This window comes from Papilio machaon, chromosome 21 (assembly GCF_912999745.1).
Source record: "Papilio machaon chromosome 21, ilPapMach1.1, whole genome shotgun sequence".
In the NCBI taxonomy this organism is placed as follows: Eukaryota; Metazoa; Arthropoda; class Insecta; order Lepidoptera; family Papilionidae; genus Papilio; species Papilio machaon.
This window is the reverse complement of record NC_060006.1, coordinates 3418824-3437094: the sequence shown is the minus strand read 5'-3', so window position 1 is coordinate 3437094 and position 18271 is coordinate 3418824. Positions and strand designations below refer to the sequence as shown.

General features: G+C 34.3%; 5 protein-coding genes across 5 annotated transcripts; 2 read left to right on the top strand and 3 right to left on the bottom strand.

Moving 5' to 3' along the window:
- Positions 1-555: 555 nt before the first annotated feature.
- LOC106712631 (2-methoxy-6-polyprenyl-1,4-benzoquinol methylase, mitochondrial) lies at positions 556-2816 on the bottom strand. The gene is made up of 7 exons (XM_014505250.2): positions 2568-2816; positions 2219-2368; positions 1955-2084; positions 1347-1485; positions 1067-1155; positions 822-933; positions 556-681 (listed from the first exon to the last, which is right to left on the bottom strand). Exons 1-7 carry the CDS (start codon positions 2746-2748, stop codon positions 580-582), a joined length of 903 nt encoding a protein of 300 aa, XP_014360736.2. The 5' UTR covers positions 2749-2816; the 3' UTR covers positions 556-579.
- Positions 2817-3174: 358 nt separating this feature from the next.
- On the top strand, positions 3175-5098 carry LOC106712632 (protein GUCD1). Its single transcript, XM_014505251.2, has 5 exons — positions 3175-3255; positions 3404-3605; positions 4254-4335; positions 4406-4593; positions 4878-5098. The coding sequence occupies exons 1-5, from the start codon at positions 3237-3239 to the stop codon at positions 5068-5070; spliced, it is 684 nt and encodes a 227-aa protein (XP_014360737.2). The 5' UTR covers positions 3175-3236; the 3' UTR covers positions 5071-5098.
- Positions 5099-5918: 820 nt separating this feature from the next.
- LOC123722186 lies at positions 5919-10096 on the bottom strand. The gene has a single exon (XM_045683221.1). It carries the CDS (start codon positions 8771-8773, stop codon positions 5978-5980), a length of 2796 nt encoding a protein of 931 aa, XP_045539177.1. The 5' UTR covers positions 8774-10096; the 3' UTR covers positions 5919-5977.
- Positions 8849-10025, bottom strand: LOC123722214. The gene is made up of 2 exons (XM_045683346.1): positions 8967-10025; positions 8849-8854 (listed from the first exon to the last, which is right to left on the bottom strand). The coding sequence occupies exons 1-2, from the start codon at positions 10023-10025 to the stop codon at positions 8849-8851; spliced, it is 1065 nt and encodes a 354-aa protein (XP_045539302.1).
- A 333-nt stretch (positions 10097-10429) lies between the features above and the next one.
- On the top strand, positions 10430-17303 carry LOC106712630 (poxin). Its single transcript, XM_014505247.2, has 5 exons — positions 10430-10520; positions 11933-12085; positions 12507-12620; positions 16712-16903; positions 16978-17303. Exons 2-5 carry the CDS (start codon positions 11942-11944, stop codon positions 17251-17253), a joined length of 726 nt encoding a protein of 241 aa, XP_014360733.2. The 5' UTR covers positions 10430-10520; positions 11933-11941; the 3' UTR covers positions 17254-17303.
- Positions 17304-18271: the final 968 nt, after the last annotated feature.

Below are 18271 nucleotides of genomic sequence, written 5' to 3'. Positions count from 1 at the left end.
TGATAGAATAGATATAAATTGTAAATTACAAATTTTAAAAATCAAAAATTGTTACATATAATTATAATAAATTTCGACTGATCATAATATTTTGTCAACCATTTGACGATATCATAGCGTGTGAAATGTAATTTAGGAACTGAACCAGCATTCCAAAGACCAACATACTTTGAACTCAATAAATATCTCTTAAAAATCATGTTTAATTATTTGACAATCCTTTGAAATGTGATATGAACGTTCAGCTAAAAATCAAACTATAAGTATATAAATAAGTAAGTCAGTAAGGTAAGTTTCTATACTATATTAATTTAGCTAAGAGTAATGGCACATTACATGTTATCTTTAAGCTAAGTCTTAATTATTCAAATTTTCTTTAGGATATTGCTGTCCGTCCCTTTGTGAATTCAATGCTTGTTTAGTAGTATTTTATATTACACAAGGAGTTGTATTAATCTTTGAATCAATCTTTTGTAAGAATGAATTAAATTAGTGTCAATATATAAAGTGACTTAAATTTTTTTGTTGAATTTTCTGAATAAATAAAAAAAAATTTAACAAATTAAATACCTTTAATCACTATATCTTAAAACCTGAATGAATCGCGACGACGCCAAATGTTAAATTTTCGTAAGTCACCTGTCTAAATCCCGCATCCTCTATCATTGATTTGAACTTTTCCTGAAATTATAAAATCAGAATTAAAAGAATAGAAAGCTTTAATTTGTTACAGTATTAAGAGGATAAAGGCAAAATATCTACCCACAAGATAAGAAAAGTAACAAGAAGACAAAGCATGCAATAATGCTTGCAAGACTCACCTGATTTGGAAATTGTCTGATACTTTCTACTAAATATTGGTAAGGCTTCCATTGGCCGGCTATAAGCTGTCCTAATACTGGTATTATTTGAAATGAATACTGGTCATACAACCTTAAAAAAAAATGTTCATTTACAAAGCATGTTCTTTAAAAAAAAAACAATAGCCACTCGGTGTTACTAAAGTATGCTACAAACTTTTGCAAAACATTACAAAGATAAACATCAATTGACTATTGTATACTACCATTGCATTCCAGAATTAGGTAGCTGACTGAATTCTAAGCACATAAATCGACCACCGGGGCTGAGGACACGGTAAGCTTCTTCTAGGACCTGTAAAACAGTAAATGTCACAAAACTATGTTATAGCACATATAAGTAACTAGTGCCCAGTGTCAAAACACCTTTATTAAAACCTATAATTTTTTTTAAAGTGAGAATTGGTGGCAGGTTCAGCTATGGTAATTAAAGTGAATAACAGTGACATGGTCCCTGTATTATGCCCAAAAAAAAAATTCACATACCTTATCAATATGTGTACAGTTTCTGATGCCAAATGCGATAGTATATGCCGTAAAGCTTTCATCTGGTAAAGACAGCTTTTCTGCATCACTGCATAACCATTGAACATCAACACCAGTCAATTCTTTTGTATATCCTTGTCTATAAAGATAAATCAATAATTAAATTTCAAACTTCTAGTGCCTTTAATACTAACCATAGTGACATAAGGCAAGCAGCCACCTGAATTTACTGATATAGCCAAGCAAGCTCATAAATATCTACAATTGCAGGTGCAGAGAAAGATTTTTTCCCATTCCTGTGTCCCTTCCTTGGTCAAATCCACTTCCCTTTCCCATCCTTTCTAATAAGAAAAATGTTGGAAGAGAAATAGGTATAAAATTATAACAGCCAAGCACACTCAGACTGTATGCGGATATTTTTCCACTTCATGTCTGGGTATTCTTTGTGGTTGTGGTATATCATTGGTCGAGCTGGGCCACACATTACATAGCAATGTAAACTTAGGATGTGTTGGTAACACTGAATGTGTTAACAGGATCAAAGCAGTATATGTGGATATTTTTATTTGTACTTTTGTAACCTCTAATGATATTATATTTATATTTACCTTTGAGCTCGAACTTTTCCAACATCAAGCATAGCTTGGTTAATATCACAGACAGTGACTGAGCTTTGCTTATTTTCTGGTGCTTGACCCAAATTTTTTAAATAGTCTATGTACCTAAATGAAATGTCACCTGAAAAAACCATGTATCAATGAAATTAAATAAAATGAATGGTTAAAAAATCTTAGTGGTATTATTATTTTAATTAATATGAATCAGTAACATATATGTAAGTTATTCAGGAAGTATTACAAAGTATCTTATACCCGTTCCACCAGCAACATCTAGGAGTTTTGTCCCATGTGTGGGTGCTAATCTTTGAATGAAAATATCCTTCCAAATCCTATGTATTCCAAGTGACATTGCATCATTCATCACATCATACTTTTCAGCTACTGTTTCAAATACTTCGTGCACTGAAAGTATAATACATGTAAATATTACTTATATAGAAATGCATAGTCAAATGTCAAAATAATATTTTTTTTGCGATCAAAAAACGACTTTTCAATACTGTGTAGTAAAGGTTATAATTTTTTTTACAAATTAATGAAGTATTCTGACCTCGAAGTACAAGTATTAAATTAATTATAATTAATGGTAAAAGTGACTGACCTTTTTTCCATTTCTCTTCCTCATTCACTGTTTTGAAACCAAAATGAGTTTGTTTACTTTTATCGGATTCTTCATTTAAAGTAGCTTTCGTTTGTGTACTCAACTGCCTAAGTTTACACGAACTATGGGTCGAGTTTCGTATTTTTAACAATCTTAATGTTTTTCTTGTTATAAAAGACATTTTCTAATTAAACTTAATTCTTTAATTTTATAAGGTAACCTGTCCACAAATGGATCAGTTGTTTGTCAATGTCAAATTGAAAATCGGAAAGGAAATGTTGCTATAATGCAAAGGTATACCTATCATGATCATCTTGGCCAGTCTATGTTGTCATTTTTGAGAAATGTGACGAATCTAAAAACTACAGATAGCTCGAGAGCTTTATTGAAAGTCTAACATCTAAAAAATGGAGAAGAAACTTAACAGAGTCTTGTAAAATTTTGAATTTAAAAACTTAAAATGTCAATGTCAAAAAGATCACGGAGCCGTGGTCGGTTGAAATTGAAACGAGTTACAAAATAATATTTTTATCTTCGATCTAATCTAAACATTGTATCATTTCCTTTTCGTCAAAACTCGAACAATCATTTTTCTAAGCAGGGAGATATGAAAGAAGGTATTAAACAAAAGTAAGAGTCTATTAACATACATTTCAAGAGTTTGAAGAAATGTCTACAAAAGATAAACGTAAGCAAAATTATAGGTACTCGACTTATAAGATATGTTGTATGATAATACAATTCTTATAAATGTGTAACTTTATATTTTTAATGTAATAAATTTGAATAGATATTAATAAAAAGAATAATACATAACCAGTTTTTATTATTTCCAGTTCCTATAAAACCTAAGTATATTGAGCACAAACTAAATCATTACCAACAACGTTTCAATTGGGATTGTGGCATTGCATGTGTTATGATGTTACTTCCATCAGAACAAAGAGACTACTTAAGAAAGCATTTCACAAAGATATGCTATGATGAAGGATTCCTACAATCAACATGGACTATTGACCTTTGCTATTTATTAAAAAGGTAAAATAAAAATACAGAATAATAGATTACCTCCTTCTTTTTAAAATCAGCTAAAAATATAAGTTATTCAATAGACAAAAAGAATATTAGGATATAATATTTAGTATGGTTATAAATTTGTTGAATTGACTAATAAATTGTTAAGAAATTTACTTTAAAAAAGTTACATTTTAAAAATATTTTTTTTATCAAATAACATGTTCAATGCCTTGTCTGACAAGTTCAATTCGTAAAAAAAATTGAAATGAAAGTGAATGTGTTGTGTAAGATAGACATTGTTTAGTTAAATATGTGTTTGAACCCATTAACATGACATTGATGTGGTTATAAAAGAGTATATTTAACCCTTAAATATGTATCAACTAAACATCTTCGGGTATAAGTACTCTGTTATTAATTGTAAAGATTGAATTATGGAAGCCTACACAAAGATATATCAACAATCATTATAGTAATAATAATATTTTTTTAATTTTCAAATCACAATTATTATACAGATTCAGAACAATTATTATCATGGTATCTTCTAATGTCTAATATCAGTGTGCAATGAAAGGGTTATGGTAAAATTTAAACTAAAACATAATTGAAACACTCAAAGTTTATTTTATGGTTAGGCTTTTAATGTTTAACTTACAATTGGTACAGATTTGGTATTGAGCATTGCATGTACACTATTGTAAAGGGTGTAAATAGTAGACGAGCCATCAATGATGGGATAAATTATCAGGTAATAAATTTTATCACCATTTAATATTTAAATGAGATAAAAAAATTAAACCTTTAAATTTTACCTTAAGGCATGTAAACGAGTTGAAAGTCGGATTTATAATGCTGAAGAGGCTGGAATTTTTATAAAGGAGAAAGAGTTGAGTGTGGAAGATCTTTTGTCTCATGTAGAGTGTAAAGGCCCGGCCATTGTGTTAGTCGACTCACCCTTATTGATATGTGACTTGTGCAAACATAACAAGATGAAAGCAGAGTTCAGGTATCAATTTTATGTTCTCTATAAGGCATGATGTTTATGTTGTCAATTTTGTTTACCTTCCTTCTCTTTCACGTAAGGAAATGAGTGTATGAGTGACCTAACTTTAAAACTTCATCTTAAGAAATTGTTTCTTCAGTTTGTATGACATCTCTCTCTCTCTGTCTCTCTGTTTCTATTGTAATAAAAAACATAATCATGACGTATCCTAAATATTTGCTCTAACTACTTCCATCAATGTTTCAATCTATGGTTACGGCATACTTATGTATTTGCATAACTTCCAGACGTGTGTTCGGTGGTCGATACAAAGGTCACTATGTTCTGGTGGTGGGTCGCAGCGGGAACAAGGCGTTGTTTCGCGACCCGGCATTAAGCACCCGACTCTGTGCCACCAGCCTTGCCCGATTGCACGCCGCAAGACAAGCCCCCGGCACTGATTTTGATGTTATACTTATTAACAAAGTCTTTAGTAGGTGATTAAGTAAATAAAAACATATCTTAAAATGTATTTACTTTAAAATATATTACAATGTATTTTGTTATTTTCTTAATTACTCCCAGAACTTGATTTTTACACAACTTGTTACTCTATGAACTTTATTTTTCGGGTAATAATATTTATAATTAAGGAAATGTTTCGATATATTTTTTATTCATAATAAATGTTTATAAAGTATCGCAATTAGATGTTATGATTTTTTTTTCTACATTTTCGTGATTAAAATTTAAATGATATCAAAGACTATGTACCGTATGTTAAACATGAAACGAAACATTTCGAAGTCTTGAACGGGGAATCCCCGATTGACATTTGCCAAATTATTTGTACGGGTGTTGGATACTTGTTACCTACGTCATAAAGCATATTATACGACATTTTAACTATTTCAGAATTGGTCAAAATTACAATCAAATATTAAACGTCACATCCATAATGTAGTATACAGTAAAATGATGAAGAGTAAAATTTACTTCCATCGAAATGCACCAGGGTAACATCGGATATGGTGGTTATTTATTTTTCAAAAAATTAATTTTCTTGACCTAATTTACTTTTAACCGCGAGCTTTAAGAAATCTTACAAATATAAATGCAAAAGTGTAAATGGATGAATGTTTGTTTGAAGGTATTTTCGAAAGGACTCAACGAATTTTGATGAAATATGACACAGATGTAGATCATAGTTTGGAAGGAACATAAATGCTACTTAATACGTTTTTTTTAATTCCACGCACACGGAGACGCGGTCGACAGTTAGTTATTCATGTTTATAATAATAATAATAATAATAATAATAATTTTATTTCAAGCTACAAAATGTTATGCTCATAATTTTGTTAGTAAAAACACTTATTAACTATGTTAGTAACAATATAAATGGATACTATATACAATTATTCACCGCCATGTGGAGCTTTAGGCAGTAACTTACATATTTACAATCTAGCCTGCAGGCAATCATGTTGAGGACGTTGTTCGGGCTGGCTCGCACCCTACGCACCAGAGATGCGCATTTTTTCCGCATTGTGCCATAAAAGCAGTCAACGCGCGCTTTTGCGAACATCCCTGAAGCGCTACAGAAGCGAGGCAGCCCCATCAACAACCTAAATGCGTTGTTGTACTGAACGCGAAGGGCGTTATAGGACTTTTGCTTGTAGCTCGCCCATAGACTACTCGCATAGAAGCTTGTGCAGTATGCTCTGAAAAGAGTAATTTTTACCTCTTTTGAGCAGCGAGCAAACCTGCGAGCAATCATGTTGGCCCTCACCGATAACGCCCTCCGCTCCCTTTCTATGTCACAGTCGTCGTTGAGATCCGTGGTAATGATGTGTCCTAGGTACTTAAACTGATATACCCTACTCAAAATGGAGCCACAGAGTTTAATGTCAGGTACAGGATTTATATCACGATTCCTACCACATTTCTCAAATATCATGTATTCACTTTTCTTTACATTATAAATTAAACCGTGGTTAATCGCGTACTTTTCGCAAATCCCTAGTAATTTCCTCAGGCCACAGACCGATGCGCTCAGCAGCACCATGTCATCTGCGTAACTAATATTATTTACACAGACTTGATCAACATGGCAGCCGACATGTTGACTGCTCAGCGCAACGATCAGGTCATTGACGTACAGGTTAAACAAGATAGGGGAAGTTAGTCCTCCTTGCCTTACACCACACTCCAGCTTATACGGATCTGAGTACATATTAGACCACTTAACAACATTGACCTGGCTTCCGTACCAGAATTGGAGAATTTTTACGATGTTATTAGGAACTTTTTGTTCATCTAATTTCTTCCATAGTGTTTCATAGGAAACCAGGTCGAAAGCCTTAGACAAATCAAGGAAACCAGCAAACACTCTAGTATTTCGAGAAGTATAATAATCAATCGTTTGTTTAAGGCATAAGATCGCACTTTCTGTGGAAAGTCCCGGACGGAAGCCGAACTGGTTGTCGTGAATTTTTACATATTGATTCAACTTAGTATTCAGTATTCCGTCCAGGACCTTCGCCGCAATCGTCGCCAACGATATGGGCCTGTAATTATTTTTATCTGATAAATTTCCCGTTTTATTTTTTACTACAGGGACAACCACAGTTTTCGTAAGTTTCGATGGCAAGTATGAACAGTTAAGGCACAGCGAATAAAACATGCTCAGGACTTTTGCGATATGCGGCCCCGCGTACAAAATGTGCTCAATGCTGAGCCCGTCGTGACCAGGAGATTTTCCTTTGGCAATTGATTTAATTGTGCGGACCACATCCTCCTCCGTTATACAAGTAGCCAAGTTACCATTGGGCGGCTCAACATTGTGCACCGGCGCTACCTCTGTTACAGATTTGACCAAGAAATTGTCTTTAAACATGTTAGCAATGTCTTTAGAACCGGTAACACCGTCGACACTCACAGGCAGGCCAGGCGAAACTTTCAACTTGTTGGTATTTTTCCAAAAACCCCGAAAATCTTTTTGGGAATGAAGAAAGGCTAGCCGATCCATCTTGATTTGGTCTTGGTGGTCTTGACACCACTTCAACCTGGATTTAAACAGTTTTCTCGATTTACTCATCTTGTCATATATATATCCCGATGAGGGTTTACCGTACAATACCCAAATTTGAAAATTCAGCCTAGCCTCTCTGTGTGCGGCCTTTACATAGTCGTTCCAGCCAATCACTGGTTTCCTACGTTTTATATAAGTTTTACATTTCTTTGCCGCATCACTCAGAACATTTACAATATCATCATATAATTTATCAATTGTCGTTTTACAGCTACATCTATTTGAAAAACAATTTACACACATTTTAAGTTCTAAAGAGATATCTATAGATTTAAGCTTTTCGTTACATTCCGCATAATATAAATCAATTTGTTCATTACTTCTTTCACCCCATAATATTTCATTATGAACAATGTTTTGATTTACTAATTTTGGAGTTAAAACGTTTAGCCTGCACTCAGCAACTATAGGAAAGTGATCAGACCACCATACGTCACATTTAACGTATATATTACATATAGCACACTTCGCAGCCTGCGTCGTTACTAAATGATCGAGCCATCTCTTAGACCCGTGAGCTTCACTTACGAAGGTGTACGTATCAGACGAATATCCTAACATATCTACATCTACGCAAAACCATCTTTGTTCGTTACAAAAGTTCAAAAGTTCATAAAAAAAGAGTTCATTAGGATGGGCGTTAAAATCTCCCAATATAAAAGTCGATTCTACGCCATACTCATTCACTAATGCACTCATCGCACCGAGACAGTCCGTAAATTCAGGCAGATTTTCCTTCGTATCCGTTGGCATATAGACACTTATTACTATAAGAGGTCTTTCACTTGTTATTATTTTTATAGCACAGATGCGCGGATTATCACACTGCAACACAAGAACGTTCTGAAATACTTTTTTATTCCACAATAGGGCGACTCCGCCGTACGGTCTTCCTCGCAGCATACCCACTGACGTATCCACCGCAGATGTTCCCGTGTAACTAAAGTTGTTATCAATGCTGCTGAGATAGGGTATGTCCTGCGGCAACAGCCAGGTCTCCTGTAGTGCAATTACGTCACAGCATAAGCAAAGTTCACGGATGCCTTCTATGGAACGTTTTACATTTTTACAGTTAAAACTAGCAATTTTTATTATTTCCTTATTCATCATTATTTTTATCTTTTAGGCCGTCTTTATTAAATGCATTATTGGATCTATATTTCATATTCACAAAACGTCTAAAAATTATGCCTGTAGGCCAAATAGTTTCATCCAAGAATATATCTAATTTACTTTGTGGGATAAAAAATTTATATGCTTTGTAGCTATCATGCTTTTTGATATCAATTTTTTCCAATGTCACCAATTCATTTGTCTTTAGTCTAATATAATTAATTATTTCATCATCTTTTGTGTCGTTGTGAATATTAGAAATGAATATTGGTATCATTCGTACAGCCGCTTTAAACATTCCTTCACCATCTTTTGCAACTCCCGTTTTGCCCGCAAACCGGTATTTATTTTTAAATCGTTTCACTGTTGACCACTCGCTCTCATTACTATTTTTTTCATTTTGGGGGTATTCCGCAAACACTTCGGCCGGTCGCTGCATACTGTTATCGCACAGCTGATTTGAAACCGCCGCCGCACTCTGTTTGCAAACATTACTCGGATGACTCACCGGCTTGTTTTGCTTCGTATAATTTCTAACACACTTAACGCGTTGAATCTGTGACTGTTGCATGGAATTATTACTACAAGTATTAGTTTGCGTATTGGTTTGCACTACTTCTCGGTATTCACGGCGACCGTTATTGTTGTTATTTGTACTAATCATTGCCAACTGTTCTTTATTATTATCCGACAGCTCAGTGTCGTTTACATGCGATAGTCCTATAGGCCCACTATCCATATTCCAGGCGCCACGCTTTGTGTCAATGTTGCAAATCGGAGTAGGTAGAATTGAAGCATATTTTAAATTATTGACCTCTGTTTTAAGCTCATCTACCTGTTCATTTGTGGCATACGTCGATTTAATACACTCGATGTCACTTTTAAGTCTAATTAGATCCTTTAACAATGCCGTGCAGTCCAGATGATCAAATGTTATCGGTGGCAGTTTTTCTAACTGTTTGGCTACGTATACCGGTAATATATCCGGATCCGTTGATTTAATTATACCTATGATATCATCCACATCACGATTCTCCTTTCCTTTTCTTTTTCGTTGAATTTTTCGTTTATCGGCTGGCAAAGCACTGTATAACAGAGATTTAGATTTTTCAATCTCCTCCTTCGTAAATGAAGACGTGCAAAGTCTTATTAACGTCTCTTCGTCTACAACAGATACTTTATTCTGTATATATGCTAGCAATTCATCAATAACGATGTTACACACATTACACTTCACAATATCAGACATTTTATACGTTTACTACCGCAAAACATTCACATAATTATATATTTTTAACGGACGCAGCAAATGCGTGTCCGCGTTCGGCGAATGCGCGCGCGTAACTGTTTATGACAATTGCGAAAAATCAACGTCATTTATTTACGATTCTTGTAGTTTTTATCAAATTGTTCCCTTGTTTGAAAAAAAAATATTTTTCCTAACTAGCGGGTAGTGATTATTATTTCTGTTTTACTTTATTATAGAAGACTTTTAACTTTATATTAACAAGATATTTTTATAGAACAAATTATATTCGCGATGTTTCAAAGTAAATAAATTCGATGCCATCACCCAGTTCATGACGTGTACACTATTGTTTAGTTTACCGTCTTACCTACACTACATCAGTTGGTAACATCTTATCAAAATTAAGATACGTTATCGAAAACAAAGTCGGTGTATCGCAATCTGTTTGTATTCAGTTTTGTTTATACGTGAAAACGAGCTATTGTGAATTTACAGGTGAGAAATCTTTTAATACACCTTTTAAATGTAAAAAATAATAGTATACTAATTATAGTTTACATTGATTAAAAGTTTTTACTAATTTTAGTGTGTCTTTTAATTGCTTACATGTATTCAAATTTAATTGCATAGTTAAATGTTTAACATATATGTTTATTTATAGCAAAAAATTTTTAATTTATAAACGTTTAGAATTATAATTTTTTTTTTTTCATCTATTGTTATTTGGCGTCAACTTTTCTGTTTTTTTATCAGCATTAAGTTTTTTGCAATTCCTCTTTAAGAAACATTTTTTTAAATGAATTAGTTGAAATTTGGTTAATGTTTTTAATATGTAGATAAATTTTGAAATTTTATTGTATTGACAAAGTCCTATTCACAAAGACCGAGAGCTTTGTTTTTTGCTTTGGCTGAATACATAGTTATGATAAATAACACTTTTTTATCTTTCCAGCCTAGTTTATTGAGACGGTTATGTGTTACTGCTAAATTATAATATTATAAATTTAAAAAACTAATTACATAAAAGTAATCACTTCTATCCATTCTTTAAAATAATCCTCAATTTATCATTTTATTAATACGAGATACGATTATCAAGCCGTGTCGAAAACTGTAATTTTTGTTGTCGCCGCAATCAATTACTTCGATTAGTTCGTATTTGTTAATTTGGGTTTCTGAGAACAAAATCCCCGTGTAAAACATATTGTTATTTATATTTAATCAAAGATTGGATAACAATATGTTTTATAAAGAGATTTCGGTCGCGGAAAACTATAATAGCTTAAGTACAGAAATTATAAATATTTATGTTATGATATTTTCTATTTAAAGATATTAACGTAGACTAACCTATCATCAGTTCACTACTATATGTCCCCACCGAGGGGCTTGTAGCCTACACTAAGTTATGGATGACCAAGCCATAGTCAACCACGCTGGCCCAGTGCGGGTTGGTCGACTTCACACATATCATTGAACTTCTTCTTAGATATGTGCAGGTTGCATCACGATGTTTTCTTTCACCCTAAGAACGCCGGATAACCTATACAAAAATATAATAAAACTAGTGACGTTATCAAAATTTGTTCCTGACTGTAAAGAACGCTTTCTCTGGATAGCTTTAGATTTTAGATCATAATATTACTTTAAATAGGAACTGATATAATAATTTTGTGTTATTTTAAGTATTGAGAAATATAACTTTACTAGTTTTTGCTCACGACTTCGAATAAGCAGCCTATGTGTTCTTCCAGACTGTGTTCTGTATCTATGCTAAATTTCATCGAGATCCGTTCAGCTGTTCTGGAGATACCTTCAAACAAACATCCATCCATCTATTATCTATCTCTACATTCGCATTTATAATATAAGTAAGATTTATTAAGTAAGATCTTTGTTTCTTAAAGTGTACCACGATGTCTAAACGCACAGTTCTGAATGAAGTATACAAAGGACTTGTGGAGTCAATGTGTATACCAGCCGAGCTGCATCATAGGAACAGCAAGAGATATGCCAGTTTTGGCACAGTAGTACCCATACATTGCTGCACGCCTGAGGAGGTAAAAATGTTAACATACACTATAGTTTGTTTTGATGAAATTTTCTAAAGGAACGAAAAGAAATTAGTAAGGTTAAAATTGCGATAGAAAATAGTACGGAACTTACAAGGACGACGACAGCCGATGAGCATGTTAACGTAAAGACGCGAATACACATACCAGTAAAATTGAACAGTACTTCACTTGCCTGTTACTGGCACTTTCAAGTAGCTTGCGTGCAAATGTGACAAAGGGATGTGGGTTCGCGGCTTACAAATACTAATGAAAAAGAAGCGAGAAAAGAGTGCTTCAAACATTTAAAAAATGTACCAAACGGTTGAGTTTGAAATTATGAATTTCCACTATAATTTCAAAGCTATCGACTAGTAATTTCATTGTTGCTATGTAAAAAATGTATGGATTAAAATCTTTATATTGCCAGGTAAAAGAGCGTGTGAACAATACACATCATTACTGCGACGTGTTCACTGAGGAACTTCTAGCGCCGCTAGGCGAGCTTGCATTTGTCCGGCTCGATGAAAACACGGCTGAAAAGGTATATCTTAAATACGTTACATTGTTTTTTTTTCTTAATTGACATGAAGCCTGTAGCTGCTAGGTCATTTTTGAAGAGGATAGCATTGACATTTCAAAAATTCTTACGGTGGAATTGTAGTCATGACATAATGAAATAACGAAACACCAAAATATATTGGTTTTATTTAATTGAAAATTACAGTGTGAATGACAACGTAATAATGTCAAAATATAAAAAACTAAAAGATGTAAAGAGTTTGAAATAACACCACATTCACCCTTCCGTTAGGTTTCGTAATCTCTCAACCAAACTGGAGGTCTCCTTTCTCTTGAGGATCGCCGAAGAGAAGTAGCTTCATCGGTTCTCACAACTTCATTACCTCCTGCAGGTTCTGAATGATTCCGAGATTCAAATGGGTCATTTTCTGGTGTTGGCAGAGGCGCGAGTTGCCTATTCGATATAGTAGCTTCGCGCCCATCTGATAGTCTTACGTGAGAGTAAGAAGGGTTAGCTTCTATAAGCTCTACTTCTTCCACCTCCGGATCGTATTTTGACTGTCTGTGATTGTTTCGCATTAACACTGGACCAGGCTCCAGGAGCCATGTTGGCAATGATTCTCCATCTATTGTTCTACGAGGATGTTTAAAGAATCTTTCATGCGGAGTAGCATTAATAGTGGTGCATAATAATGATCTGATGGAGTGAAGAGCGGCTGGTAAAACATCCTGCCAATGATCTACGTCAAGATTCTTCGTCTTCAAATGTAATTTTATTGTCTTCCATAAAGTGCCATTAAGGCGTTCAACTTGGCCATTTCCCTGTGGGTTATACGGCGTAGTACGACTACAAGCAATACCATTCAACACCAAGTAAGACCGTAATTCTTCAGACATAAAAGCCGACCCACGATCCGAATGAATATATTGTGGACTACCAAAAGTAAGAAATAAATCTTTTAAGCATTTCATGACAGTGGCTGCTGATAAGTCTTTACATGGGTAGGCAAATGGGAATCTGGAATATTCGTCAATTATTGTTAAAATGTAGCGAGTGCTTGTAGTAGAAGGTAGAGGCCCTTTAAAATCAATATTTAATCGCTCGAATGGTGCAGTGGCTTTGATAAGAGTCCCTTGCTTTTTCACAAATCTAGGTTTGACTTCGGCACATATACGACAGCCCGATGTTATTCGTTTTATGTCATCTACCGAGTACGGCAAATTTTTCGAGCGCACCCAATGTGTCATCCGTACTATACCAGGGTGTCCTAAAAGAGTATGTAATTCGTTCAAACTTCTTATCGTTGAGCTGGCACAGATACGTGACAAAGTGTCAGCTGTAACATTTTGTTTACCTGGACGGTATATTATATCATACTTATAATTGGATAGCTCAAGACGCCATCTTTCTATCTTTTCGTTTTTGATCTTACTGCTATGCGACTGGTTAAACATGAAAGAAACTGATCGTTGGTCTGTTATCAAACGAAAGTGTCTCCCGATTAGATAGTGTCGCCATTTTCTCAAAGCTTCAACCACAGCGGTCGCTTCCTTCTCAATCGAGGAATGGCGACGCTCAGAGTCGTTTAAAGAACGAGAGAAGAAAGCCACTGGACGACCGTTTTGTGAAAGTGAAGCTGCAATTGAGTGTTCAGAGGCATCAGTTTCCACGGTAAAGGTTTCATGCGGATCAATGACAGTTAAAGCAGATTTCGCTATATCCGACTTTAATTTCTGGAAACAATTAATAGCAGTTTCGTTCAAAGGGAACTCAGTGATTGCTGTCAAAGGGTTAATCTTTTCCGAGAAATTTTTGATCCATTTAGAGTAATGTGCAAACATGCCCAGAGCTCGTTTTAAAGATTGAGAATCGTTTGGAATCGGTAAGTTTATTAAAGGACGCAGACGTTCTTCGTCTGGTCTAATCGAGTTATTTATGATTTCATAACCGAGCAGTTTGACTGATTCTTGCCCGTATATACACTTTTCTTCATTCAATGAGAGATTATATTTTTCCGCAACCTTTTTGAATTGCTTTAGGTTGTGATCATGTTCTTCTTTCGTTTTACCACAGATTGTGACATCATCGAGGTAAGCGAAAGTACCCGTCAGTTTTTCCTTAGAAATGATATATTGTAATGTTCTTTGGAAAGCAGCGACTCCGTTGGTAACACCAAATGGTATTCGAGTAAACTGGTATAAATTCCCACATGCTTCAAAGGCTGTATATTTCTTTTCACTCGGCAAAATCGGTATTTGGTGGTAAGCGCTTTTTAGATCAATTTGACTAAAAAAATTGTGTTTTGCTACTTCCGAAACTATTGACTCTATATTAGGCAACGGGTATGCATCTAGCTCAGTGTATTTGTTGATAGTTAATGAATAGTCAATAACGAGACGTTTCCGATGTGTCGTTCCTCCGGTAACTAAGACTTGAGCTCTCCAAGGCGAGTTGCTTGGTTCAATAACGTGATCCTTTAGAAGTTTACCAATTTCGTCTTTTATAAATTGATTGTCAGCCTCTGAATATTTTCTTGACTTTATAGCAACAGGTTTTATGTTTGATGAAAGATTCGAAAATAGTGAAACTGGAGGCACTGCGGCCGCCATAACGTTACAAATTTTTAAAGCCTTAGCTGGACCACCAAACTCTATCTCTACGGACGAATGGTCCTGTAATATATCGCGTCCGATTATTACATCAGCGCATAGATCTTCTAAGATATACAAAGACTTTTGTTTGTATGTGTGTTCACATAATTTTATCGTAGAAGTGCAATATCCATCTACATGAGAACAATTTTTCTTTGAAGCTAAAGTTACTGTTTCTTTCCAGGGATGGCGTTTTAGACGTAATAATTCAGCAAAGTTCTTGTTAATAAAACTTGTTGAACTTCCGCTGTCTATCAAAGCATCAGCTTTACAGTCGTTAATAGTAATATGTACAGTACATTTCCGAAGACTAGCTGGCGATGCTGCTAAAATTGCCGATAGCCTTTCATCATTTGAATCTACTATGGCATTATTAACCAGTTTATTTGACACATAGCCGCTTCTGCAAACTTTCGCAAAATGTCCTTTCTTTTCACAGATTTGGCAAGTAGCACGAAAAGCGGGACATTTAATTCTTTGGTGTACGTTGCCACCACAAAAAAAACAACGTTTACGTGATGACGTTGCAGCTAGATTAGGGCTGTTGGATCGTAAATTGATATTCTCTACCTGGTTCAGGTCCATAGCAGAATTTGAAGTGTTAATTTTGAAATCGTTTGAATTCTTTTCTGCCATTTCAAGAGATGTCGCCTGATTATAAGCCTCTTCCAAAGAAATCTCAAGATTTTCCAGCAATCGTTGTCTAATTTTTTGAGAATGTATACCGGCTATAAAAGCATCGCGCACATAGTCGTTCCTGTATTCTTCGGCAGTGACAGATTTAAAATTGCAATTGAAAGATAATTGCTGTAAATTTCGTAAAAAATCTCCTACGGTCTCTTCAGGTTTCTGCTTTGTGGAAGTCAATATGAATCTAGCATGAATCTCATTTTTAGGCTTCAGGTAAATCTCATCTAACGTTCTTATTGCTTTAGTGTAGTCTTTAATATTCCGTAAAAATGAGTATATATTGGAAGATACGTTGTTAAGCAATATTTTTAGTTTAGTACTATCGGATACCTTAACATCTTCAATTTCTACAGCGAGATAGTTCTCGAACGTTTCTTTCCAATGAAGGTATTTCAAGTCCGCAGCGGGTGTACCTGGATCCGCTTCAAACTTCTCAGGCCGAAGTAATCGCGTTATAGTAGCCATTTATATTACTGTGTTTTTATCAATTAAATAAATTGACATAATGAAATAACGAAACACCAAAATATATTGGTTTTATTTAATTGAAAATTACAGTGTGAATGACAACGTAATAATGTCAAAATATAAAAAACTAAAAGATGTAAAGAGTTTGAAATAACACCACAAGTCAAACAAGGATATCTGAACCGTTGAGAAAGGCGCTGCTATCGCTGTTGGTTCTATCATAATAAATAACATAATTGTCCATCACATTTTGCGTATATCATTCAGTACGTACAACAACGAATTAAATTAAAATATTTTTAGGTATTTATCAACCGTAGTAAGCGTGTTCTGATGGTATCCAGTGATGGTCGTTTGGCGCAATGGCGTTGCGCGCCTACATTCGAGTCCGCCAATCACTATATTGCTGGCACACCGATCGTCAACAAAGAGGGCGCCCTAGTATCGGTTGTTACTGCTAAGAGAGGAAATCATTATGCCGTTTCTAATTTTGAAGTAAGCTGATTTTTTTTTAAAGAAAAATGCATAACAAATACAGTAACGAAATAACTGTTTAAATTCGTTTTCAGGGTGAAGGTGGTTATTTCGAAACATCTTTACCATGGGAAATAGTACATCCGATGCAGGGAGAAGTAATTTATGGCGATCAAACGTTTTCTTCGCGAGACGAGTTAAGAAAACATCTGACGAATTTATCACCAGCAGAAGTAACTTCCGATCTGCCAGTGCGACCTGTGTTGTTGACGGGAGCGACTCCAAGATTAACTTTAATAACCCATAACGGAAGACAGCTTGCCCATTATTATCTTTATGGAGTCCACGCTTCAGATGTTCAATACTTATAAAGATTTCCCTTGTGATAACTGTTGCCATTATTTTTTAAGCCTGATACAATTCGAACTGTTATTAATATTATTTTATTGAAACACACCGTTTACTTTTGTTAGACATTTTATTGTAACCACAAAGACAAACCATAGTGTAATGACGCTACTCTTAATAGGGATGTACCCATTGACATTAATAGGGATGACCCACTAACACCTTCTCCTATTATTAAAATTGTTTACAATTTAAATAATACCTATTATTCTATGCTATCAATTTTAAATTATACAATTTCTAAGTGTTTCTTAAATTATATACCTATATCATGAATTTATTTAGTTTACAATATTTTTGACATGAAAATTAAATTTATTATTTAACAATGGTTTTGTAAATATGTCTGCAGTCTGTTTATCAGTGGGACAATATTTAATATTAATTTTACCCTGTTTATAATTTTCATGAATAAAATAGTATCTCACATCAATGTGTTTGGATCTTTTATTAAATGAACCTGTTTTAATCAGCTGAATAGCGCTTTGGTTATCAACATTTAATATAATTTCAACTTCAGAACCAATCAGCTCTTTTAAAAATGACTTTAAATATAAGCATTCTTTACAGCAATCAGCTGCTGCAATATACTCTGCCTCGGTTGATGATAAGGCAACAATTGGTTGTCGTTTTGAACACCAAGACACAGGTCCTTCTGCTAACATTATCACAAATCCGGTTGTACTGCGTCTTGTCTTGATACATTTGGCATAGTCTGCATCACAGTATGCATTTAGTTTTGAAATATCTCCTCCCTTCTTGTACATAATTCCTTTCTGTCTTGTTCCATTTAAATATTTTAGTATTTTCTTTGCAGCTATTACATCATCTTTCGTAGGGTTTTCTATTTTTCTGCTTGCTTCATTTACAGCTTGACTTATGTCTGGCCTTGTTCTTGTAGATATGTATAAAAGTCCTCCGATCAGTTCTCTATATGGGAAGTTTGTAGTATCTGTATTTTGCGTTTCTGTTTTTTTATCT

What these genes read in the sequence shown, in the direction of transcription:
- LOC106712631 (XM_014505250.2), bottom strand. Translation starts at nt 2,748, where the DNA reads ATGTCTTTTATAACAAGAAAAACATTAAGATTGTTAAAAATACGAAAC. An exon ending in GGAAAAGTTCGAGCTCAAAG is followed by an intron (nt 1,486 to 1,954) that starts GTAAATATAAAT and finishes TTATCTTTATAG; the next exon opens with ACAAGGATATACAAAAGAAT. An exon ending in CCTAATTCTGGAATGCAATG is followed by an intron (nt 934 to 1,066) that starts GTAGTATACAAT and finishes TTTTTTTTTAAG; the next exon opens with GTTGTATGACCAGTATTCAT.
- LOC106712632 (XM_014505251.2), top strand. An exon ending in CTTTGCTATTTATTAAAAAG is followed by an intron (nt 3,606 to 4,253) that starts GTAAAATAAAAA and finishes CAATTGGTACAG; the next exon opens with ATTTGGTATTGAGCATTGCA. An exon ending in AAGATGAAAGCAGAGTTCAG is followed by an intron (nt 4,594 to 4,877) that starts GTATCAATTTTA and finishes CATAACTTCCAG; the next exon opens with ACGTGTGTTCGGTGGTCGAT.
- LOC123722186 (XM_045683221.1), bottom strand. Translation starts at nt 8,773, where the DNA reads ATGATGAATAAGGAAATAATAAAAATTGCTAGTTTTAACTGTAAAAAT.
- LOC123722214 (XM_045683346.1), bottom strand. Translation starts at nt 10,025, where the DNA reads ATGTCTGATATTGTGAAGTGTAATGTGTGTAACATCGTTATTGATGAA.
- LOC106712630 (XM_014505247.2), top strand. Translation starts at nt 11,942, where the DNA reads ATGTCTAAACGCACAGTTCTGAATGAAGTATACAAAGGACTTGTGGAG. An exon ending in ATGAAAACACGGCTGAAAAG is followed by an intron (nt 12,621 to 16,711) that starts GTATATCTTAAA and finishes AAATATTTTTAG; the next exon opens with GTATTTATCAACCGTAGTAA. An exon ending in ATGCCGTTTCTAATTTTGAA is followed by an intron (nt 16,904 to 16,977) that starts GTAAGCTGATTT and finishes ATTCGTTTTCAG; the next exon opens with GGTGAAGGTGGTTATTTCGA.